General features: G+C 44.4%; 1 protein-coding gene across 1 annotated transcript; it reads right to left on the bottom strand.

Moving 5' to 3' along the window:
* Window positions 1–2,561: 2,561 nt before the first annotated feature.
* LOC142588411 (E3 ubiquitin-protein ligase synoviolin B-like) lies at window positions 2,562–26,228 on the bottom strand. Its single transcript, XM_075700108.1, has 14 exons — window positions 25,802–26,228; window positions 21,955–22,047; window positions 21,718–21,870; window positions 21,546–21,594; window positions 21,279–21,382; window positions 20,188–20,314; window positions 19,337–19,436; window positions 18,664–18,729; window positions 17,156–17,457; window positions 15,520–15,672; window positions 15,026–15,163; window positions 11,740–11,923; window positions 5,339–5,463; window positions 2,562–3,441 (listed from the first exon to the last, which is right to left on the bottom strand). Exons 1-14 carry the CDS (start codon window positions 25,928–25,930, stop codon window positions 3,254–3,256), a joined length of 1,911 nt encoding a protein of 636 aa, XP_075556223.1. The 5' UTR covers window positions 25,931–26,228; the 3' UTR covers window positions 2,562–3,253.
* Window positions 26,229–26,407: the final 179 nt, after the last annotated feature.

Raw genomic sequence — 26,407 nt, forward strand, 5'->3', positions numbered from 1 at the left:
GTCCTGCAGTGAGTGCGTCATGCATCTCAAAGAGCACAGTCTGTCGTAGATGTTTTGGCACGACAAGATCAGATCCGTCAAGGAGGAAGCCTCTATATTTTACGCACCCACGCCAAATGAGATAGCCGCAAGCTTCAAGTTCTTTACCTGCATTCAAAGGGAAGAGGAATCAGCTCAGCAGTTTGCTGTGGAGGTTCGACGCCTGGCTGATAAATGCAACTTGGGGACCATGTTGAACCGCCTCCTGAGAGACAGGATTGTGTGCGGAATTCACAGCAGTGGCGTGCAGAAGGCACTGCTTTCTCACCCGAAACCAACGTTGCAGGAGGCAGAAAACATAGTGCTTGCAGCAGAGGCTGCACGACAGGGGAAATGACTTGTACTTACTAATAGAAATAAAGAAATTATAAATTAATGGAATAGAAAGCGGATCAAAAAACAACTTGCAGCAGGTGGGGAACAATCCCACAACCTTTGCATTACATGTGCGATGCTCTACCAATTGAGCTACCGCAGCGTCGTCTCTTCGTCCTTTCTGAGGTAGTTATGTGTTACTACTAGAACCCTGGGAGTGTTTGCCAGCGCCACCACTCGCAAACCTTGGCGGCAGAATCTGAAAATGAAGTTACATTGAAATTGGTGTGAAAATCGACGGCAACACGAAAACGATACAAGATGAGTTCAAGAGGAACACTGACAAGAAAAATGCCCATTGCACACACATGCCATTAAAGAGCATCACGGAAGAAATTTGAAGCTCATGCATGCCGTCGTCATGCTGTCCCCATGACGGCGCATGTGCGACTCGCGCGCAGGGAAGAGAGAGTCTCCAGGGATGCAGAGTGCGTTTGCCTGCAAAAACGACAAAGCGAAGCGCACAAACCAATGCTATGATGAATGGTTCATGCCATTGTACAAGGAATCGTCATTGTCCATCATTATCAATTAAGTCAGTGGCATAGTAAGGACAGTGTTCTGCCTTCCACTGCTGGCAAGAACATTGTGCACACTCACACTATAAACACATTAGCATTCCTGCTGAGCTGCTGTGTGTAAGCACTGGTCTGAGCGGACAGTAAACGTCAAGACAGTCAAGCAAGCAACATTAGTAAAATTTCACTGGTTGCTGACTAACACAGTCTCATCTCGTGCACATCAAAGTGTGATGCCTGCAATGCCGCTGGCAGTGCTCATCATGCCAGCGTTGAGAGTCGCCTTGAAACTGCAAGGGTGCTGTTCCTTCGACCCAGCAGTTGTCTTGCGTGCTGCTTTGCGTCAATGTGTCTCACCCGCATAAAGCTTGAACACATTCAGAGGCGTTCAACTGCAACCCTGCTATTCGCTGTTAATGCTTCACCCTTCAGGCAAAACTGGATTTTAAAGGACTTCTTGTGCTTGATATAAAAATGCAGCAAAATAGTTGTGTGTCTAAACCTTTCATCCTTGCTAGATTGCAAGCTACAGCTGCTTGTTCATTTATTCCGTGATGTATCTTAATGGCGTGTGCGCATAAGCACAGTTTCCTTTTGTGTGAGCCTCTTTATAAACTGAAGTTGTTGGACAGCACTCGTCCCATGTGCTTTTCGTGTTGCCATTGTTTTCAACACTGATTTCAAATACATGCATCCATTCCAACTAGCCCAGCTGTCTACTTTATGTCTAATCTTGGTGCACGAGCATGCTCGTTTTCTGCTACCATCGGAATGTTGCAGTGGACATTTGAGACAGCTGGGTCAACATGGAAAGAGACAGTGTCATTTGTGCATCAGTGTGCCTTCAGGGCCATCTGATGCACATATAATTCATGCATCAGAATAGTTCATAGTCTATAGCCCGCTCACCATTTCCTCTCGTGCCAACCATGCTGTCAGTGGTGTTTTAATGCGATACCGATGATGCTTCACTGGTTTTTGTCTTCACCTTACCACCCATTTTACTTCTATATACTCGATTTTCCTGCTGCCAGCACTTGCATATAATGCTTAAAATGGTGAAACTCTCCAATAAATCATAGTCGTATGTCAGTAAGTACTCCTAGTGAACTTTTTTCATGTGATCCTAGCAATCACCTTTTCCCATATGCACTATGTTTGCATAGTGCTTTGCACTTGGTCATGTCATCTTGTCTGAAGCCTGTTGTGTGTCAGATGTCTAATCACACAAGAAAAAAAGACCCAATATAGTGAACTAAACTCTCGGAGGCAACAGCAGTCATTCAAACACATGCCAGATCGCACTACAAACCACGCTGAAGCTAACACAGAGGTGTCCCAAAGGCAAATTGTATCTGTGCCTTACTTGTGCAAGTTCATCATGCACCCGAAGTGGCAATTGATCAGCAAGCACATGCACGTTATTGTGCAAGAAGGATCTCAACTTGCTACAGGAAGTCCTTTCATTTGCACAGCCTTTCTATGTTTTCCCCAGAGTATGATTGCAAGTTCCACACCTCAGTGGAACACTGCAGTGAGAAGTCCGCTTTTCATAAGTCATGCATGTAGGCATAAACCTTGCATTATGTCCAAGGTCTTACTCTGGCAACAGAGACATTTCTGCAAAGCGCTGCTTCAAAGGAGTGCATTTATTGCCTGGCTTCTTCGTTAAAAAGGAATGTCTAACAGTCCTGGGCTGAATTCCTTTTTACTTGGTCAAGCATTTTATACACAATCTGTACAATAAATAAGAACACCACCGCTGCCAGCACTCTAGCTTGGCACCACTGCAGTAGGGCAGGAGGAGGGAAGAGTCAAGGTGAAGGAAGGTGCCCGTGACAGTCCAAGCAAATCAATAACCACCGCTGGTGCAAGAGTCACTTGAGGAGAAAGACGAGAGATTAAGAGCAAACGAGTAACAAAACAAGGGCTGGGACAATCCTTCATTTCACAATCGCCCCAAAAAACTGCAAACATATACAGGCGAGGCACATCTGTGAACACTCTCCCCTCTGCTAACGGCATCACCAAAGAAAAGCGGGACATTGTCTTCCAATTTGGGGCAGGGACTCCTGGTCGGTGCTGAGGCGAGGAGAGCACCGAAAGCAGTGAAGACGATACCACAACGAAATTTGTGTCATATTGGCGTGGAGGTGTCTTTCCATTTGTCCTGGTATGGACAGGGTTGAGACATTTGGGAGAGGAAAGAGGATAAGAAAAAAAATGACCACAACTTGGGTCGGTGAGAAAGAAGAGGTGGCGGCTGCTGCTGTGTGTCGCTTCTCTTGCTGTCCTAAGTGTTTAATGGTGGCGGCAAGCCTCTAGTGAGGATGCCTGCTGTCGTCGTTGGTGCCATTCGACTCGGTCGCTGCGTCTGGACTAGAAACACCATTAGGCATGGCGCCCTGGGAGAACCGCTGGAGCCGTCGCCGGCGCACCTCCGCGTTGGGGTCATCGTCAGATTGCCTCAGCCCCGCTGCTGATGCAGATGCCGCACTCTCCTTGGAGCCTGCAGCAACACATAAAAAAGGAAGTCAACCCTCTAGCCCCCATTTCTTTTCGGAAAAAAGACGTACAAAATTCAGAAAAAGTTCTCTAATTGCTGAAAATTCAGAGTGGCTAACAGATGAAGACAAGGAAAGGGACATGTTTACACAACTTTGTCTGTTAGCTAAGCAGAATTTTCAACATGTAACCTGCAGCAACTAGCTCGACCAATCGTCTTCTTTTCACATTATCTAATTCATTTAATATGTCGACTTAACAGTATAATGATGCAAAATTACTTGTTATTAAGGGAAAATGAGACATCCACCCAAACGTAGCTAACTGCTACAAAGGAAACCCATACGGGTTCCTCGAAAGAAAAGCCTCTCAGTTGAAGAAAAATTCGACCTGGTCCGGGACTCGAACCCGGAACCACCGCCTTTCCGGGGCAGCCGCTCTACCATCTGAGCTAACCAGGCGGCTAGCAGATGGCAGAGCAAAGTCGAATTCATCGACAACTCGAAGCAAAGGCAGTTGTCGATGAATTCGACTTTGCTCTGCCATCTGCTAGCCGCCTGGTTAGCTCAGATGGTAGAGCGGCTGCCCCAGAAAGGCGATGGTCCCGGGTTCGAGTCCTGGACCATGTTGAATTTTTCTTCAACTGAGAGGCTTTTCTTCCGAGAAACCGTATGGGCTCCCTTTGCAGCAGTTAGCTAAGTTTGGCTAGATGTCTCATTTTCCCTTAATAATTACTTCTCTTCACCTAGCGGGTTTCCACAGAACTATTACGTCGAAATTGCTTGGGTGTTAAGTTTTTCAAGGGACCATGAAAAAAAACAGCCAGGAAAATGTAACCACGAGGAAAGCCGCACATAACCACAGCAATGTTGGCAACAGCTATGAGTGGCTGCCAGTACAGTTATTAGACGTCTTTGCACTCATACTGTGACCAGGGACGGCGCATGCGCATGTGTATAATGAAGGAACACATACCAGGGTTCGTGACAGTGGCGACTTTCTACTCTTAATATGTTTCACCACATAACATAGCTCTATTGCAGCGAAGCTGACTAAAGAGAACTAGCGATTATGCAACCCATATAAGACTTGTTGGCCCCAAAATATATGTAGCCTTGCAGTTGGCAGGTCCGGCCCAGTGCGCGTGGTTCCTAGTGGGTTTTAACCAATACAAACTTCTTCAGGTGCTTCGCCAACTGCTCTGTGCACTTTTCTCAAAATATGCTTGTGAAGCGCCTGTCATGTGCAACTTTGGTCACGTGTTACAAACTTTGATTGCTTGCTGCAAGGTTCCTGTCGCTTGTAAAATGCCGACTGCTTGTTGCAACATACTTGCTGGCTGCAGTGCTAAATTTACATGACCACCACATTCAAACGCAACGCAATATGCGTGAACGTTACACCATGGCGACATATCAAAGGGAAATGTAACACATGGTAGTCAATGGGATTTAGGTCACAAGTGGGAAAGCGTAACGCTGCAGCCGGAAAAATGCAGCAGCAAAGAACATATCAATGGGGTTCCAGTGTATTACAAAAATATGTTACCGAAGTTTGTATTAAAAGAAAGGCTTTCCAGAAACACAGGAGTTTTGAATACAACTGACTAGACATTTGCCTTAACACTCTGCTAAAGGAGGAGAAAATGCATTAGTGCCCAAATTCACTTTCCCGACTTGAAAGCATACAGTAAAGATCTGCTACATGCTCAGGAACAAATGAAACAAAGCGCTTCAATACAGCATAAGCTTGATTACAGAATACAGTACTATAAGCTTATCAAGTATGCCACAATAGGTGGATTTAGTTGACCCTGAATATCAGCTCTGTACCATAGAACTTGACCTAATTTTGAACCTCTTTATAAACAGCACAAAAAGAAGCAAGAAAGAAAGCAATACCTGATGCAGACAGATCTAAAGGGCTTGGTGCTGAGGCAGCTGCACTCTCCGCAGAAGACGCGCCAGCAGCTGCGCTTGACGATGGCCGCTGCTGCTGTGTTGACTGCTGCCCGGCCGTTGTTTCCCTGTGGTCAAAAGCGGTGACACAAGCTAAAGCATCGGCAATGCTTCGCACCAGATATTTAAAGGCTTCACCTCAAGAGCACGGCAACTTTCGCACCCAATACCAGAACGAAATGCTGGGTTGACAGCTTAGCAAGCGAAATGATAGCAGAATACTTGCAAAAAAAATGATGGAACAAATTAAAAGGTTCCAGCCAAGGGACAGATTTACAAGATTCTGGTACGACCAGCAACGTCTTATACTTTTGACAAGAAATGCGTGCTAATGTAATGTAATGATGTGTGCACGAGGTATTTGACGACACAGCTTCAAATCGTCATAGACACTTAAGATTCTCAATCTATCTGTCTAGGGGCTTAACTTCGACCACACCAACCCCTTTGTCACCCATCTAGCAAACTTATTCCATAGTATCAGTTTACACTCTCAGAAAGGATATGAAGCCCCACATTGTTGTAGTCTCCTTACATGCCGACCACAGAGACTTGGAGATCACCAGCTTCTTGAATGTTGCAAAATCCTTTGTTTTCGGGGTGAAATGACAGTTTGTGGCAAATCATCTCTGACGTAGACAAATACCATATTTACTCGAATCTAGGCTAATGTTTTTTTCGAGAAAACTATGTGCGAAAGTGGGGGTGTCGGCTTAGATTCAAGTACCATGGCTTGACCGCTAAAGGCACGGCCGCGCTAGCGGCATGACGGCTCGCCATGCACCAATCTCAGGCTGCCAAGTGCAGGCGAGGAGAGGAGATGGAGGAGGAGAGAGAAGATGGCAATACTTTTCTTATATAGGGAATTTAGCTGGCAAGGGTGGATTGTATCACGTGATTACGGCGCCGGCGATTGTCATGCGCTTTGACACCCCCTTCTCTGTTACTCCCGCGTGGCGCGGGAACGGAGTTGGCAGTTTTCTGAAAGCGATCGTTCAGTGCAGTCATGTTGGTTGACTTTTGGAAGTGTTGCACCTTAACAACGTGCTCGCAAAACGCTTGCGCCACCTGTGCTTGAGAAGCGATGGCACCAACCAAGTGGTGCCACTACAGTGCGGCCTTTAAGCGAAAGGTCATTTTGTACACTGAGAAAACTTCGAACCTGCAAGCGCAGCATGAGTTCAGCGTGCACGAAAAGAATGTGCGACGATGGCGCAAACAACGGACCGAACTGTTCAGCTGTGCAGCAACCCGCTTGGCGTTCACTGGACCAAAAACGGGCCGACACCGTGAGGTGGAAGAAGTTGTCGCCAATTTTATGACAGAACAAAGGGAAGCGGGAATGCCCGTGACGACAGAGATTATCCAGATGAAAGCCAGGGAAGTTGCCAACGTGAAGGGTGTCGCACAAGCTAATTTTAAAGCAAGCAGGGGCTGGGCAACGCGCTTTATGAAACAGTCCGAGTTCAGCCTGAGACGCCGGAAGCCGCCTGCTGACTTCGAGGAGAAGCTTGTCAAGTTCCAGTGCTACGTGATGGACAAACGGCAGGAGAAGGGCTACCAACTGGGGCAAATTTCAAACACTGACCAGACCCCAGTGTTCTTCGACATGCCAATGGCACACACTGGAAACAAAAAGGGTGCGAAGGAAGTCAAACTTAGGATGGCGGGTTAAGAAAAGCAGCGAACGACAGTAATGTTGTGCTGCACCGCCAATGGACGAAAACTTCCCCCATACATAATATTCAAGCGCAAGACACTACCAGCGGGTGAAAAGTTCCCCAGAAATGTCGTTGTGCGTGTTCACGACAAAGGTTGGATGTCCAGCGGCTTGATGGAGGACTGGGTGAAAACGGTTTGGGAACGCCGTCCAGGGGCCGCATTGTGCAAGCAGTCACTTGTAGTCATCGATTCCTACCGCGGCCATCTGACTGACAGCATGACCACGCTTTCTCGTGCTGGGACAGACATCGCCATAATCCCTGGTGGCATGACTAGTCAACTCCAACCGCTTCACGTCGCCATTAATAAGCCCTTTAAAGACAGGCTTTGCAATCACTATACCGACTGGCTTACGTCAGAAGAACATCAGCTCACCCCAACCGGGTGCATCAAGCGTGCTTCGCTTGGCCAGCTGGCGAACTGGATCGCCACGGCGTGGAATGCAATTCCAGATGAAACAATCATTGGAGCTTTCAAAAAGTGTTGTACTTCAAACGCGATGGACAGAAGCGAGGATACTGCCCTCTGAGATGAACTCAGTAACAAAGAGGACAGCGATGTCGCAGACGATGATGACGACGACGAATAAACTTTATGCGTACGTGCCTACGGAATGCGCACTTACGCAATCAAAATTCTGGGTTTTCTGCCGATGAAAAGGAGTTTTTTTCATTCTGCCTACATTCGAGGTAAGATTGTTTTCTTTTGTTTGTTTGTTGTCTGGCTTCGGACTTCGGGGGGGGGGGGGGTGCGTCGGCTTAGAATCAGAGTCGGCCTAGATTCAAGTAAATACGGTAAGTGCTACCACTGGTCAGGTACTATTCAAACAGTTGAATTTCTCCAGCAGGTGAAGGCCATGGTGAGTGAGAACCCTGAAAAGCCGACTATGCCTACTGCCGAGCTGCTTGCAATGTCAAAGTCAACAGCCAAGCTTTCTGCACATGATGGCAATACGTGCCACTCTTAACTAGTTAATTTGCCTGCTCCATCAGCATCTGTGCAACCTAAAAATGTCCTATTCCGAAATTCTGCAGTCACATTACTCTCACTGAAGCGTACTAGTTTCGAATATCTAAACTTGTATGCCTCTGTGTATGGTGGCGTCACTGAGAGAAACACCAACAAACCACCTAATGATAAAAACTCGCTAAAGGCTGCTTCTGTGGAAGCACTGCCCAACATCAACATGTGCTATCTGATTCAAGTACGTAGCCATTATTGGAACTGAATTCAGTCAGTGATTGAGGCTGAAGATGGTTTTATTTAGCAGTCCTAAAAAAGAAGAAAAGTAGTGAAAGAAACACTAAAACATTTGGAATGAATATATCGAATCTTGTCTGAAATATTGATGCTATTTCAGAAGTGGTCATTAGCCGTGTTTACACGGATATGGTAGAGAATGTGTCGTAATAATTTACCATTTCACATTTACTCATACACCACTGTTTACATGAATGTGCATTTACCTGTCCAGCCACCTAATGCCATCTGGTGTCATACTTTAGGGGGGACACTGCTAGTGAAATAATCTTTTTCATCAATAACAATGAAGCTTTCCAGTCTTATTAAGATTAGTGCGCTGATTTTCAAATATGCAATTAGTTTTGTTGTAATATTAGTTTCTACAATAACTAATGTTCTAATGTTTCACTCCCATTGTTCAAGGCCACAATATAATATAAATCGCACAATAAAAATTTGTTGTAAGGAGGGGTTAGATAGCATAAAGAGTAAGGAATGAAGGACAGCAAGCACTTCTTTTGTCTGACCATATATTTCACATCCCATTGAATACAATGTACAAAATGTGGCAACCAGATGGCAGAAAATCTAGCAAAATAATTAATTTGCAAATTGAAAACAACTAAATTTGCTTGCTATATTTCACAGACTATACAAGAGGCTCCACTCTGCAAAAAAAATTTTAGTTCTATTTGTTCTTGGTGTTGAGATATCGAGGCTTCAATATTACATGGAGCCCAAAATTTGTGTTTTGAGAAAAGTGCAAAAAACAAACAGCATTAAGTATGAGGGGGGCATGGCATCCAGAACAGTTTTTGATATTCGCTCTACACACATGAAACTTTCAGGATGCATCTAATCTTGTGTGCTGCTTACAAATATGCAATTCAGTTTTTTTCTTAAAGTCAATAAAAGAAAGTAGTTACAATCCTCCTTGCATTAAAAATTTGGGATGTGACTTGCAAAAAATATGCTGCAACAGGATAGCTAAAAGTAAGCAGGTATGTTCCTTGATGTTCAAATACTGCAAGCTAGTACTTGAATGTTTGTATCTGTACTTTAGCAAAAGTTATGAAATTCCAAAGTTGCATGCAGCTTTACAAATGTGAATTCTTGTTGGTGATTTCTACAAGATTTCAAAATATTTCAGAGTCCTAAGACACTATATCATAGTTTCTGTGCACTCTCTGACTCGCCTGCATTCAGGGAAAAAAAAGAATGACAATAATTGAATGAGTAGAAGGGAGACAGTGCTGATCCCAAAATTTGAGACTAAGAAAGCTATACTTGAGAAAAACAAAGAAAACTGGAAAATAAGTGGGATAATACAAATTTCAAGCTTCAAAAATGGTAAATAATAATTGCAAGATAATGAAAAACACAACATTCTTCCGCTGATGTAGACATTAGGCGCATGTATAGGCTCCCAACAGAATCTGGCATGCACCAGCACAAACCCGCGTACGCGCGAGAGGCACGGGAATAGGCATCGGCACATTGTCTGCGGTCTCCGAAGTAAACCTAAACACGGGAATAGAGGGCAGTGGTTAGCTTCGCTGCTGCGTTATTGCCGATGCAATATGAGGTTGCGCGACGCAGTCACTTATCTCGGGCGCAATCTTGTCGGCGCATCTGAACCTTGGGATAACCGCCTTCTCTTTCTTGCCGTAGGAAACAGAGACTGCCTGCACTTCGCTTTTCGTGGATGCGTGTTCGGTTTCAAACTTTATTTTTTTAGAGAGGGTCGATTTGCCGCTTAAGTTCGCAATACGATGAACAATGAAGCAGCGTATCAACAGTTTTCAAACCGACACACTGCCAGGCCTAGCAGACAAGTACATGTGTTAGGCCTAGTTGCCATAGCAACAGCCAATCAGAAGGTGCCTCTCAGCACGTTGGTGCACAGAGCCAATAGGAGTGCTGCGTGCATTGCGAGCTTCGTCAGATCGGCTTCTGATTGTTGTATGTTTGCGCTTTTTTTATGGGACCATTGTTGCCGAGGATGCGGGGAACTGAAAGGTGGAACTACGAGCTTTCGAATGATACGAAGATGGCGGCGCTCAGCAGCGGGAAAGACAAGAAATAGCTCAGTGAACTTCGGTGTTTCCACGTGATTTTGGGGCAATTTCATGCAGTCTGCGATGACAAAATAAATTTTTTCGGACACTTAGGGTGCATTTCGGGGCAAATCGTTTTGATACGGTGTAGACTAGGCATTATAAATGCCGAAACAAGTAGTTGCCAAATCTATTTCTTGTTTCAGGATTCTTGGTTTTTAAGACCCGCGTCCCCCCTTAAATTTAGCGCTCATTTCCGGTCACATGCTTTTGCTGTCGCATTGTGACATATACTGAATGTACCTACCAGGTGTCGCCAGGCTCTCCTTCAACGTACGTGACATTTATTTTGTGGAAACTTATGGTCTATCAGGATAATAATATTTCACAGCATGCCCACAACTGTTGCCATGTCCAGTGGTAGCCAAGCATGGCTGTCATGGCTTCTATCTCCTCGCAGTGGACATGACTATGTGAACGCAGCAAATTATGTAACTCACTGGTTCTATACTGAAGAGGAAAACACTGTTTCAATGCGCAGTGTACTGATGTAGTGTACTCACGAGGTGAAAAAAAGAGTGTGTGGCCTGCTCCATAAGCCGCAATTATTGTTTTGATGTCATGAAGTGCGGCGGCTGCCAATTGGTCGGCCAGTTGTCATCCCGCAGCAAATGTGTTCCCAGAATTCCTGACATGATACCCTTCTGTATACATGGGCCACTGAAATGTGCACTCTCCATCACAAACTACCCCTGTTTGGTGCATTTGATGCTCTGTCTCCCCAGCACTGTGCAGTGTATGGTGGCACGAGTCCAAAATACCAGATTCATCCAACGATAGATCACCTTATTCTACTAATGGCCAAAAAGGTATGCCGTAGATATGCCTTCTTAGCGTATTACCTTGTTTACACGAGATGCGATACACTTGAAGTTTGATACGATATGCTCCTGTCAGGTGCATGTAAACGCTACTATAATGACCTCGAATCCCTTGCACACCGGGCTACTCAGCCTCACCGATTACGTACAGTGCAGCACAGGCTACAGGGCTTGTGCCACACAATCAGTAACGAGAGCCAGCTAAACATTCTAGTGAAGGAAGAAGGAGGTGCTCGCTTATCGTGTGATACTGTAACACTTCCACAATGCTACCATTCAGGTGGCATTAAGCAAAGGGGGCAAACTACGGAGAATCCTTTCTTCGGGTTCTCTGTTCCGGTTGGCAGATGCGACCCATAGCATTCACCATACACTTCACAGTGCTGGGGAGACAGAGTAAAATGTGTAAAGCGACAGCAAAGTCAGGAGCTGCATGGCTCACCTGGCCACAACAGAGCTGTACTGCTGCAGCTGCAATACGGCTGCGTCGAGCAGCGTCTGGATGTTGCGCAGGCAGCGGATGCGTGCCGCTATCTGCTCACGCTCCTGCCCCTCCATGGAGCTCAGTTCCTCGGCGGACAGGGCCTCCAGACCTTCGGGGGGAACCGGAGGTGGCGGTGGCAGCACTGCACCCAACAGCACGAGGATACGTCATTGGCAAAAGCAACAAAAGTGGGAAGAGGGGGTATTGCAAAGGCCTTTGCCAGACCAGTTACAGTCAAACTTCAGTTAAATAAGTTGCATCCAACACAAAATATTTTCACTATATTCGATACACAGTCAACTTTCGTTGATTTGACCTTGACAGCACCTACAAAATTGACCAAATTGCAGGTCAAATTTAAAAAAAAAAAAAGAAGAAATGTCCAAACACATTCCTAATCTAGACCTGATATGACTGCCATTTTCGCTTGATAATCTTCCTAAGACAGGCCAAAAAGAAGCTTTCCTGGTGGGAAGTAATGCGTTTTCGGCACACTCACAGTCCCCTCGCCCTGCCAAGAAGACATGGCAGTCATCAGGTCGCAATCAGGGTCACCATTTGGGTCACACACACTCACACTGACCAGTCAAGAAGTTATTCAACATAGGCCAATGTTAGGATGTAAGTAAGGTATCGAACACTTATATACAGGCACTGCCTAGTCTTCCGGTTAAGGTTGAATTGGTCAAATTCCAATCAATGAAAGTCAGGTGTATTCATTCCACTAACGATACAGATGAAAAACATTTCAAATTTAGTTTGCTATACCAGCTAATTCCGTTACATTCACATTTATTATACTACTGTACTAGAGCTTGTTCTGTCCTTTCTGTCCCTGCTTGTGACTTCAATCGTTCTGCTAGGATAATGAATTCCCACAACGCAAATTAACTAGCCCATATAGTCACTCTTACTATGCCAAACATGTTTAAGGGGACACTAAGTCCATGCGCACTGTTTAAATACCATTCCAAAATAGAACATTTGTGAGTAAGCGCTCTCGTGTACCCCTTCACTGTGTCCTTGTCAATTGTGCGTGCTAAATATTTCACTATGAATTCGTACCAACTCGCCCAACTATCAGTTCTGCTGCATTTCAGGAACCTCGCAGTGCTTGTTTCGTGCCGAGAAAAGACTTAGTTTATGAGAAAATTGCATTTGAAAGGTCCGAATACCTTTACCGCAATTCAAATATCCCACCACCAAACCGAGAAGTGGTGACTTTGCATATGCCATCGCTGCCCTTTGCTGCCATCGGTGAGTAGAACGGCGCCCGACAGATGGCAGTGCAGTTTTTTGCACAAAACGCAAACGCGCGGACCACGGAGAAACCGAGCTAAGACAGAGCGGTGGATTCGCTGCTGCAGCTGCTTTTGGTCAAGTGACGTGGACTGTTCGGGCATCCCACGGCATCACACAGAAGTGTAATTCTCCGCTACTTGCAGTTTGTGCAAGTTTCGCGAGCCAGCAAAAGCAGCGCAGCACTATGTGATGATAAAACTACTGAGACGCAAATGTGCGGGTGGCACAGAGTCTAGCGAAAACAAAACATTTCAATCACCTGCGTCATTGTCAAGGACAATATCAGTGAGCTTCTATCTAAAAATTAATTAGAACTGAACCAGTAGCATTTTCTTTCGTCTTATAACGCAATACAATGATGTTTTTATAGAGTGGTTGAGTACTAGTGACCGTATTTAAATGAGGAGTGCCTTCGTCATCGGGCAAGCATTTGAATGTCCAGAGGGAGCCCCTAACCGTGTCCTGCATTTACCGCAACTTCTCGTTTACCAAGGCTCTGTTTACGATAATATTGACGCCTTAGAGATTTTCGAGCCCTAATCAATCACTTTAGCTTGACTTAATATTTGCCTTTAGTGTCCCTAACAATATCATTGCCACCAGCCTAATACTGTGCTGCGCTCAACCGTGCTTTCCTTCCCTCGGCACCCATCACACACTCCTGTCAAAGTAGACCCTGAGAAAAGTGCCAAGCAAGCTTTCCTGCAATGTGCAATTGACTCAAATTCAGTGCAATGTACACCATGAAAGTGATTGTTTCCTTACAGCTAATGCGACGTTATGCTTCAATTATCCACATTAAATATAGTAGGAAAGAATGTACGAATGCAACATAGATGTAGGTAAGTGTCACGTAATTGATGTAAAATTAAGCCTCATAATTTTATGTTGAAAAATATGAGGGCAAACACGAAAGTCTTTGGCCCTATTCTTTATGAGCCAAAATGAGGTACATACAGGTAATTACAGATATACGTACTATTCTACATACCTTACACTATTTTTCCACATAGTCCCCATAGTGGTTCAGACATTCGTCCCATCACAGCCCTAAGTTAGAGGTGCCCCTGTGGTAGAATTCGTCTGGCTGACTGACTGTGGAACCACTGTCGGACTGCTGTTTTGGCTTCATCGTTGCACGTGAATCAGTGTCCTGCCGAGAACTACTTCGGCAGACCGAAAACTTTCCTTCCCCATATGTGGGCTGAATTTCCCTGTGGATTTCGATGGACATTTGTCCCTTGCTCTATAGAAAAGGAATTGCACTTCGTTGCTCGTACATTGTGGATGTGTGAAGCACAACCGCCATCTTCAACAACTGACAGCAGCGCCGTGCCCCGGAGGTACCGGCAAATAAGGCTGGGCTGGTCCAAGAAAGGTCCACCACTGGGAATGCATATGTTGACTTCGCATTTAGTACAACCGTAATTTGGCTAAAAAAAAGAAATAATAGGGGCAAAGACTTTCTGATTTGCCCTCATATTACATAATTATTACATGAAAAGCACTGCTGATTTGAACCTATTTATCGCTTAACAAGTGAAGTGTCATGCACCTTACTGTGAGCAGTGGCACCAGCTTGCCCCCTTAAGCTCACAACCAAGACATGGTAGCCACATATGTCACACACTGGAATAACAAACGAGCCCAAAATGAAACTCGAGTTGCCGTAAACTAAAATCCATAAGTTTTAGTGTTAATACATCAAGCAGTTGTTTCACAGAGAACATAGCAGATCAACATAGCAGAGATTTTTACGAGTGCACTACTAGTGAAGCTTCCCCAGCAGCATTGCCCGATAAGTATGAAATGGGTTATGGCTGCACTTGCACTTTGAGCCAACTGTGCAATGCAGGTGGGCCACTGTGAGAGCTTCCACGTGGGCCAGTTGATGCTCACTCTTGTAGGCAACAACAACAAGAGGGGAGGGTTGAATACGTACACAATGGGAAAAAGGGAGGCAGGAAGAAAGCTGTTCCAGCTGCCACCCCTGCTGCGCCGCCAGCCTCGGCTGCACTGGGCTGCTGCTGCTGCTGCTGCTGCTGGCCAGAAGTGCTGGCAGATGGACTGGGTGCACCTGCTGCACAGCAAAGTGGGCGACAAAAGTGAAGCACGCACTCGCCAGACCAGGAGCCGGCAGGTGTCACATGGCAAAAGTGTCCAGAGTGCTCCTCAACACGGTGCCCATGCAGCAAGCCTGAGCAAGTCAATTCTGCATGGCTACTGCACCCTCACATTATTTTGCACAAGCATACATTTCCTCATTCTCTGCCTCGGGCTTGAGTCACAGGCTTAGACTAAAGTACTTTCGTGTTAAATGGCCTGGCTGAACAGAGAGCTTGATACCATTTAAATGCCTAGCAGTGATGCCTAGTTACACACTTGACTGGTTTCTGCAGCACTCCAAGGGACTGCAACAATGTGGAGCTGGCGTACCGGGAGGTTGCGTGCCCCTTTGTTGTTGCTGCTGTTGCTGCTGCTGCTGCTGCTGCTGTTGCTGCTGCTGATGCTGCTGCTGGTGCTGTATGAAGTGCTGCTGCAGCTGCTGAAATGGTGGAAACAGTGGGAAGCCCGCCATCCCAGGAGGCCCTACATGAAGACCGTGGGGGAAGCCACATAACACTAAGTTAAGGACATGAAAGGGAGAGATAATAGAAGCATTACACGTCAATCCTGCATATTGTGCTGTACCACAAGGTGAGAAAATTGAGTTATGAGACAAAGCCATGCTGAGATATACCAGAAGAATTTCTCAAGTGACTTGCTTCAAAGAAGCCAGATACTAAAGCAGGGTAGGGCAACTTAAATTGTGGGGTTTACCATCCAAAACTGCACATTGGGTTATGAGGGAGGCCGTAGTGGAGGATTCTATGTATTAACTTTGACCACCTGGGTTTCTTCAATAAGTATCTAAATCTAAGTACACGAGCATTTTCGCATTTTGCCCTCATTAGTCGTCACTATGCAGCTGCTGTGGCCAGGAATCGTACCCACGACCTTATGCTCTGCAGAAGAATGCCTCAGCCAATAAACCATTGCGCCGTGCAGCAAGCCAGCTTCACATAAGCGCACAGGGAGATGACTTATAATAACAATGTGCATGTGCTCTAATATGTCAGGATAGTCCACAAGTAGTATGGCATCTCTCAGAAAAACATGTATATTCTGAAAAATGTCACATAGTCAACAATAAAGATATTTTTCATGCTTGCCAGCACGTTACGTTGACCATTAAATGTTGTCCAGCATATTCATGCTTCTACCACCTCTGCAACAGGCTGCTGTGGTCTGCATTTGTTGCACCTGCATGACTTTGTTCCTTCAATAAATTTCTATAACATCCTGTCCTTGTATCACAAGCCCTAAAGTACAGCTTGTTGGTGACTAGTATAGTGCAAAAATCGCATGAAGGACAGATAGAAGTGATAAAGACAGAGCGCTGCTGGTCAGACTGTGCTTGTCGGCAGCACACTGACATGATCACAGCCCAGCATGCATCAGACTACAATAAAAGTGGTCACATTTTAACAGACAGTTAAGTCAAACTGAAGTGACAGAACACTGTTTCAAGGCACCTGAAGTGTCACTTCTACCACGAACAGAAGTTTCATTGGTAGGAAAATGGCATAGACTTTGGGCAGAATTAGTGCTGCCACTATTAAAATATGGTATCAGTTCCCATGACACACAATGTCTTAATTATGATTGGTAAATTGTAGTTAACCCTTACTAGCAAAATATAGCTAGTTATACTGCACTTTAACGTGACAGAAAGTTCAATTTAGCAAGCCTTGACAAACACTAGCCTTCGCTTCTGAATGCCTGCAATTGCTTCTAGCACCTGCAGTACACAAAATCTTGGCCTTTGAGATTGGCTTCTGTCATGCTGGAAGTGCAACATGTACGCCACCTATTCCAACAAAAGGACTCACTTCCTCGTCTCCTCACATGACTAGGTCTACGCAATCTGCCAGTGTGCCATCTCTCTGCGAGATTCTGACCCAAAGAAGAGGGCAGCACCCACGGCGGTATTCCCAGACAGCCACGCAAAACAACGCCCCCCACCACTCACACTGTGGAAAGGCCTGACCGGGCATGTTGGGCGGGGCCTGGGGTGCAGCTTGACCGGCGGCCGGGGGCGGGGCCACCCCGTTGTTGGCGGCAGCTGCCGCGGCCGTGGTGGCAGGCTGCCTGAGTACGTCCATGCGGCACGTGGGGCACGTCTGCTGGCGCTGGAACCAGGAGCGCAGGCACGCTGTGTGGAAGATATGGCTGCAGGGCAGGCGCTTGTTGCCGCCACCCACCATCTCCTCACGGCAGATGATGCACACGTTGTCGGCTGAGGCCAACTCCTCAGGTGTCGCGTCTGGGTAGCTGCATGCCACGAGGGAGATGATTAAGATTCTGACTAAATGGCAAGCTGAGTGAGCACTAATTGGTGCGAGTTTGTTGCTAGGAAAAATGCAAAGGGACAAAGACGTCCGTCCTGTGTTCTTCTGTCTTTGTCCTTTTGTACTTTTTCTAACAAGGATGACAACTGTGTGTGATGAGGAGCTTAGTTAAACAGGTCACGAGACACACTGTCAAAGATTTTGTTTGCGAATGGAAATCCACAGGCACCACCAACTTGGAAAACATTTGGCAGCATTACAATATATCAGCGTATGCCAACAAACACAATGGCCCATGGCTATATAGGCATGGTATGTTATTCAGCTAGATAAACATACAGAGTATCTATGTAAGCTGAGATATAACGTCACACATGGCAGCATCTGCGACTGCCACTTCAAAGTGGATTGCCCTGATGGCTGCACTCTCGCTATCATTGGTTGCCAATGAATGGTAAATTAAGCATCAGCTTCTCAACTCACCTTAATTGCAAGTAATGAACAGCAAGCCAATCAAACAGCCGAGATCATTTAGAGATTCCAGTGTCTGTAGGCCTGATGAGATCCATCAGCACAAAGATGACAAGCTGCTACTAATGAATTGTCAGGTCTAGGACAAGTATGACCACCAACCAAATGCCACAGCGCCTGCTTACATTTTTTGTCATGTCTTTGCAAAAAATCTTCGTGTCACTCCCACCGTAACAGTACACAAAGTACCCTGTACGCTATTATAAAGCTGTTTGTAAACGCTGCAAGATGTCATTTTCGTGGAATGAACAATGTAAAGATAGAGAAATCTGTGCAACAAGTTAGAAGTGCATCCATACTGTGCACTGAACTAACAAGCAATATAATTTGAAAGATTTCCTAGTATTGAGCAACTCCTAGCTGGCCTTATCATTTATCTGAGACTGGAGGATATGGTGCTGGGGAAAAGCCACACAATGAGCCAGCAACTTGGAATGATCCGCGTCATGCAAGAGTTACCACACTGGAGAACATCTGCGGAAAGAACACTATGTTTGCAGTATTCCTCAAAGTACTGTGTATAAAAAAAAGGTGCCCTCATTTAGGAAGCAGTCAGCAAAAAATATATATATATATGCATGGTTATGGTCAAGGCATGCATGCACAGGAGGAATTGGGGAATGCTGGATTGGCAAAGTAGACATGCGAGACTACTTACAGAGTGTTCATGTTCCGGATCGCTCGCCGTGACATAATGACATCGTTGAAGGCCTTCTTGAAAGCCCTGGAGACACATACAAGTAGTGCTTAGGAATGCAAATCTATTGCTTCAATTCCTTACAGGTTTCTAGCAAATAGGTAAAAAGACAGCAGTTTTATACTGACATTTTCTACAAGGGCAATCTCATTATTAAGCAAGTTCACAAAGAAGCAATTACTATGTTTAGCCAAGTTTTCTCTAGAAAGTATGCATTGCTCTTAACTATAGTCACCTTACTCTGGCAACTAATGAGAAAGCATTAAAAATAGTAACGGGTTCTGTACCCATTTACAGGAATACAATCAGCTGTATGTAATTTAGATGTTAAATTCTTTATAAATATGTAGGCTTATGATGAAATGTAGAAATCTAACAAGGTATGCACTATTGTTCTCAGTATAAGCTAAACGTGTGAGCTTTCTGCCACAGGCTTTTGTGCTGTGGCTCATACTGAGCACTATAGTACATCGCTGTCAGACCCCAAGACTGCAACCACAATAAGTATTGTGTATAAAACTGGCACAATAACATTAATCTTCCAGTTCAAATTGACAAGACATGCGTCAAGGTGGTCACTACAGTAATACAGGTAAGTGCTAAGAGCTTTACCGACATCGCACAAACTTCTTACCTCATGCTCAGGTACATGGGACGGATCGCAAAGAGTGGGAATGTGTGGATCTTAATCATGATTGCCATGAAGGTCAAGTACAGCGCCACCTTGATGAAACCTGTAGGAAACCAGAAAGAACACGAGAAACATGCTTTCCTTCTCAAGTTCTTCCCAATGGGCTATCCTTCATTGCTTAAATATACAACCCAGATTTTAACACTAAGAAATATGTTGTAGCTGTGAGCCTTGATAGAAAGGTTATAAAAACTGCCAGTTCATTTCACTACATACTTGGATTCTACCACCCTGCATTTCTATCAGTGGATGGTTCAACCAACAAGGACATGTTGAACTGCCTACATTTCATGGTTCCATCTGACAACTGCACAGGTCAATGAAGGCTTGGCTCAAAGTAATTTGGACTTCAAAAGTAACAATTAAGTTATAATTGGATATCAGATAGGCTCACACTTATGCTCAATATGCAAAAGCCAACCCTGGCCATCTGTCTTCAGTTCCCACAAAACATTTCTTGCACATGATATACAAACTGGTTCTATTTGAAACAAGCTACTTATGCACTGTTCAGCAGTATAACCTATCACTTATATAATTTGTACGAATAATTCCTCAACTCTCTGATGTGCACTTTAAACAACATGCTGAAACCCGCCAGAGCATCTGATAGGGTACAAGTAATTTCCTATTGAAGTTTGTGCCATGCTCACAGTTGGATGAAGGACAAGGAAAGTAGATGAGACATGCACTGTGTACTTCCTGCATACATGCTTTCCTCATACAATTTGTTTACTTTGCCCCGAAACCTAGTAAAGCACTACACATTATTAATAAAGGTAGGTGAGACTTACTGATGATGAGCTCCGTGTACAGTAGGTAAACAGCTTTATTTTCCCAAGGATTTTCACTATGCAGGTCCATTGTGTGCAAGAAGTACTTGACGTAGATGTTGGCCACTATGCTCAGGAGGATGGCATACTGAAACAAAATAGCATGCAAACCATCAGGGTACCTCTACAAAGTATATTAGAAAGTTATAAGCTTACAACAGAAAATACTTGCAATCTGGGATTTACACTTTTTCAGACATTGAGCCAGCAGCAGGCATACAGACACTGCCATAAAAAGTGAACAGCTAAGACAAGAAGAAGCATTGATCAATAAGAAGCAATTAAATATGAAATCTAAATAGGCTGAACAATCATGAGGGTGGTAAGTTTTCCAAGTCTGATCCGATCAATGACCTTAACAGCTTTAAATTCTTATGTGACCTAAACTAGCACTTGGAATTTTAAAGGATTGTTTCGTAAGTAAAGCACAAGGGGACAGGGCAGCACCATGCAATCACTGATGCAATCAGGGTCAGAAGTGAAGCAAGTACTCACTCACATTACCTTCTCTGCTACTCTGTTGCTTATGACACTTTGGCTCAACTAGTCAGCTAGGAGGATAACAAAAAGCTCAAAGGAATTTAATGGCAGTCTTCAAGTGCACCCAACACAGTGGCAGCTAGCTGAACTAGGATGATTACAACAATGATGACCTCAGTGGAGATCTACCTGAACCTAAATAGTGCCTTCTTTTCAGCAATATTTATTTTGTTGTTCCCAAGAAGGCGCTATTTTTTTTTGGTACAGCATATAGATGGACACAACAGCGTGAAGCACCCATACTAGTTGTCACCTTAAAGCAAGTACTAGAACAAGTGAAAGCAACTGTCATTCCACTACAAATGAGACCTCAAAGCACACAGCATTACGAACAGAAATTGAGAGCACCTTCATTGGCCATCAGCAAACAATACTGCTAGTAACACTTCTTGCATATTGCTCAAGTTCCTGTAGTGATCAGAATATGCAGCTGCACAAAAAATCAAATCACTGCATACCCACAGCAAACAGCTAAAAACAATTCGACCACAGCATACAGGACCTGGGCTTACCTCAAAGCCAAAGACGACCTGCACAGATGCCCCTTTGGTGAGAGTGGTATGGTATGCATGGGCAACAAATGCATAGTCCAGGAAACCCAGAAGCAAGAGCAATGCTGTCACAGAACAAGAGGAGGACAAGAAGAGTTTTGCAGATAAGCGTTGAGCCTAGCTTTAACACTGCAGACAGCACAGTGCCATAGCCAAGACTTTATCAAATTTTATGCAACTTGACTAAGCACCAAGAGCTATAAGGCAGATCTTTCATCTCATACTTACCGATGACCCTTACATGGAAGAGATAGGATATGACAGGACTTCGCTCCATCTGGAAGCAGAATACATCTCTCAAGCTCAGACGCAAGACACAACCTTTCATAGGGTTGACCTCTTCATGACAGCGTTTTACAATGCGATTAATGAGTTAATTGAGAGGTAGAGTATAGCTTACGTAATCGACTCTGTCCTCAGCCAGCCAGTGGAAACACTTAAGGAAGAGCAGGAGTGTAAATAGTGCCACGAATTTGGGGCTGAAGTCATCTCTGAAGACGGTGAATGCCAAGCATGTCTCCGTGACAGCATACCATGACCTCTCAATAAGGTGCTGGAAGGGAAAAGTTGGACACGCCCAAGTAACATCATCACCATGCTGCTCTGCTCGGAATAGCTGGCAGGATTCCACACTTGCCTCCATTTCAGCTGCTCGCAGCTGTCCAAAGAAAACTTTTCGCATTAACTTTCCCATGAGAATCACGAACACAAATGCTTGGAGGTAAATGATCTGCAAGGGAAGCAAACATAAATAAGTATTATGAAAAATTAACAGCCTACAAGCTGACACGGTCCTTACTTTGAAAGCTCTTCCCAAACACATTATCTAACACGAAATTGAAGATTTTGGTTATGTGCTTTCACAAGAACTAAAAGCAAAATTTATTCATGCCTAAATTTACAACTAACAATTTTGCCCGAGTATGCATGCCATCCATGCTGTCCCTACCTATACCGGGCATATTTTTTTTTTTAGACCACACAGTTTTCTTTTTAACCATCTGTGGCAATTTTAGTTATTGAGCTTGATTACTCAAAGAAGTGGAAATTACTTCCACGAGAGATAAAAATTTATAACCAAGTAATTAACAAGAATTCATTAATATGCATCTTAATTATCTTACGGTACATATTGCAGTTTGCTAATTGCAGGCAATGAGCTTGCAAAGCATATCTACTTAGAACACATTTTTGGAATGACCACAGTTTCAAGATATTCACTACCAAAGTGTGCGACGAAATAGATGGGCATTCCAGTCACTTTTGTAATTCAATGCATGAAACAGCGGTTTGTTAAAAAAGTAAGGAGAATTTTTACCGCATGTTTCAAGGCACATATCTCGAAACCTGTGCGATGCTTAGAATTAATTCCAAGTGGATGTGCCTTGCAATCTCACCAGCTCAGTCTGTAAATTGCAATATGCGCTGTAAAGTAATTAATTAAAAATAATCAGAGAAGCTTTGTTGATTAGTTGATTGTGCAGTTTGACTTCTCATGCAAGTAATGCCCGCTAGTTGCAGTAATCCAGCTCAAGGACTACAACTATGCTATCTGCTACAGGCGATCTTGAAAAATTCTGTGTGGTCTAAAGAAAACACTCCGTATACAGACCAGTTCATTCATAATAATGTTACATGTAAAAATAAATCGCATAGAATGATAACCTACATTAGCAATGACAACATTTGCATACACCTTGTGCAAGAATAAATTGCACGTAATGATGGGATTATCATAAGATGCTGAATGCAACAACCGATCTGTCTTTGTAAATTTTTTTCTACAAACATCAACCAGCAAATTAAGTAAAATAGGTAACTATGTTCACTAAAATTGTGAGACTATAGGATCGAATAATTGAGGATGGCTTTGAAAGCATGTGGTGCACAATTTTGATAGCAGATCTATGGACTGCATAAACTCAATTGAAGCAACTGGATGCATCATGCAACATTTTTGTCAACTTCAAGTTTTCCACTGAAGCAAGCCCAGATATTTCTTTAGTCTGGTTAATATATGACAGACATGATTTTCGTTTCCACTAAAAATGTCAGAGTGAAACTTGTCGAAAACGTAAAGCGAAACGACATCAAATGAGAATATTGAACATCAATTAAATAACATGCACATACTCCTCTAAATTCATTTGTATCATTTCCACCGTTAACGAAAAATTGTGTAGAATGAGGACACTGTTATATAGACTCAAAAGCCAATAGCAGCATGAAGTAGAATTGCAAGAAACTAAGCATGCTTTTTCACTGCTTTGAATCAATACTGGTGTGGGTGGCCCCACAAGACTGGGAAGCCAACTGGCGACCCTCGACCAGGCCCGGCGAGCCGTGATCGCCAGTGGAGCCCTGTCAGAGGGAACCACCCTGGAATAACTCGCGCAATGGTTTCTGCAATAATAAAGTTCCTCCTCCTACTACTACTCCCACAAGACTGAGTGCGAGCATACAATACCATTGCATTAGAGGCACTTTAATATGTCCCTACAGGGAATTTAACGCTCATACACTAGGCTCAATGTTTTATTACCGTTCCCAGTTAAATTTCCACTCCGCAGTTTTCCTTCACTGCCGAATTATAAGTCTTTGCCAATAGCCACAGGAGTCAGCTAAAACAAGTCATCTAGCGTGAAAACACAGGGGTGAAGGAACACAAGTTGAGAATATGAGTGCCTATTACTGTGCATTTCTTAGTCCATATTCTTTTGCACCTTATTCCTTGTTCCAGAATGTCTGACCAATTCACTCAAACTAGAGCTCTGCCACAGGAGCCAGAATGAGATGTCTCGGAAGGCATGTCCTTCTGAAATTGCATCCCAGCAAGGGCGTGGGGAAAAATTTCCCATTCCTGCCTAAATGCTCAAGTATTCGTGGTCTACACTTTAAAAGTTGCCCACGACAACCGTGGTTGCGAAAGCTCACAGTGCACGAAGGAGACACGGATGACAGTGTATGGCATTTTATAGCTGAGCACAAGGTTGCAGGTTTAATTCCTAGCCGTCTTATTCCAACAGGGGCGCAATGTTTTTTAAAACACTCTTGTACTTAGATTTAGGTGCACATTAAAAGAACCCCCCCTGATCAAAATTAATCCAAAGTCCGTCAGTATGGTGTACCTCATGGCCCGTGTTTTGCTTTGAGACATTAAATCTCACAATTTGATCTGATAAGAGTGTGCTTATTCTTTTCAGCTAAATTTTGCAGTCATCAGCCTGAATAATGATGCCCAGAAATAGTGACCATGTTTTCACATTTTTGCTGGCTCCATTAGAAGTGTGTTCGACTTGTAGTGGTAACATATAGTTGGGCCCCGAGCTCCTGCTTTGTAGACCAGATTATAATGTGCAAGCTTCCTGGCTGTATTACACAATATGCATAGCCACCTTGAAAGTAGCACATGTCAGTACTGCAACACCCACCAACGAAAGTGAAGGCGTATCTGAGGTTAAATAAAATTACTGAAGGCAGGACTTTACAATCCGGCTGACGTCACGCATTTAGTTTTCTGCGATGAAAGGGTGATGCAGTTCCCCTGTCCTGAGAGTCACTTGCCCTCCACCCTATACAATCGCCCCACCTTAAGGAAACAAAAAAGTGCCGCATCAGCAATTGATGTCATATCTGGCAACTCAATGCTATGTGGCTTCCTATTAATACACAATCTCGCTATTACTTTACAGTGCAGATAAGGCAATGCAAAAGGCAAGGTGGGGCGTCCGAGAGCTTTAAACAAGGCACACGGGAGTTCGTTCAAAGCAATCGGACGCTGCGATGGCGTCTGCAGGTTATGCGACACACCTCTTCAAAGCGACTGAGGCAGAAAACGTTAGCCGTTCGTTAAAACACCTGAACCGAAAATGTTGACTTGTGCACGTAACTAAGTTTGATCGATTGTGGTGAAGGTTTTTTTGTGACAAAGACGACAATTCATCGCAGGGGCTGTGTTCCTCCTCGTCGCCAGCAACAGGTTTCCCGTGGAGGACATTTTCTCGTCATTCGACCAATAAAGCTAAGAAGCAACTACGCAGACGTCGCTGCGCCGGTCAACAGCTGACCTATTTGTCTTTTCCAAAACTACACACCTACTGACGGCTGCAGCGCGACGATCAGCTCGATCACTCGCTTCTCAAAACGCTCGGGGAACATCGCCACACATTATGCCCTGCAGCCACACAACTGCAATAGTTCGTGTACGATTCTAGGCGTGCCCGTGTGCCGTCAGAACGCTTGTCGCGTCGAAGACTTCTCTGTAAACAACTCGTCAACCATGCACGAACAGCTGGCAAAAATAACAGCGGACACGTTCACTCGCAGGCCAGTCAGTCCTCAAGACGCCGCTGCAAGTAACCCAACACACGGAATCGACGCAACATATTTTTTTCCCTCGCATGCCGACCTGTTGACTTTTCAAAGTCGCAGACAACTAAGCGAAAACATTCGCGCAAAGGCTTACGTAGATCAACAGAACTCACCGCCATGCTGGGATTTGACTTGGTTAAATAGACCACAGAGGGATAGAACTGTTTCTTCTGGTAATAAGCATTACCGATAACTGCAGTAGTTAGTACTACACTACCCAGGGTTAATAGGAATGCCCGCATTTTGCCGTTCAGTTTGTGTGACGCTTGCGGACCTCCAAAATTACATGATTTTTACGTCTGCTGGCAGCTTTCACTCCGCTACGCTAGATGGCCAGAGATGAACTAAACACAAGAAAAACATTAAAAGCTCTGGGGTGACGGCTGGTGTTACAACTCGTGTCTACTGGGGATTGGACGCTTTTACAACTCTATTCGATGACAGCACTGCGCTTTACGTCGAAACACGAAGGCGTAATCGGATGGAATTTTAACAATTTCTTCGAGTTTATCGCAACGACGTAGAAGCTGGTATCTCGCAGCAGTTGCTTTGACGCCCGCGAAAACACGTGTTATGTCTGCATTAGGCTCCATTTTATCTCGTAAATAAGTCTGCTGATTAAATACATCATTTTATTCGTGAAAAATAACGTTTATAAACTTGCCAAAGCTCCCACTCGCAGTCTGAAACGGCTAGCTACACGTGTTCAATAAAAATGT

The sequence above is a fragment of the Dermacentor variabilis genome, chromosome 7 (assembly GCF_050947875.1).
Source record: "Dermacentor variabilis isolate Ectoservices chromosome 7, ASM5094787v1, whole genome shotgun sequence".
Lineage (NCBI taxonomy): Eukaryota > Metazoa > Arthropoda > Arachnida > Ixodida > Ixodidae > Dermacentor > Dermacentor variabilis.

Bases quoted from the DNA above. Each gene is read 5' to 3' on its own strand.
- LOC142588411 (XM_075700108.1), bottom strand. From the start codon at position 25,930: ATGCGGGCATTCCTATTAACCCTGGGTAGTGTAGTACTAACTACTGCA. The intron at 18,730-19,336 runs GTAAGAAGTTTG...ATGTGTCTCCAG, and splicing joins CCCATGTACCTGAGCATGAG to GGCTTTCAAGAAGGCCTTCA. The intron at 15,673-17,155 runs GTGAGTGGTGGG...GTCTTCATGTAG, and splicing joins CGGTCAGGCCTTTCCACAGT to GGCCTCCTGGGATGGCGGGC.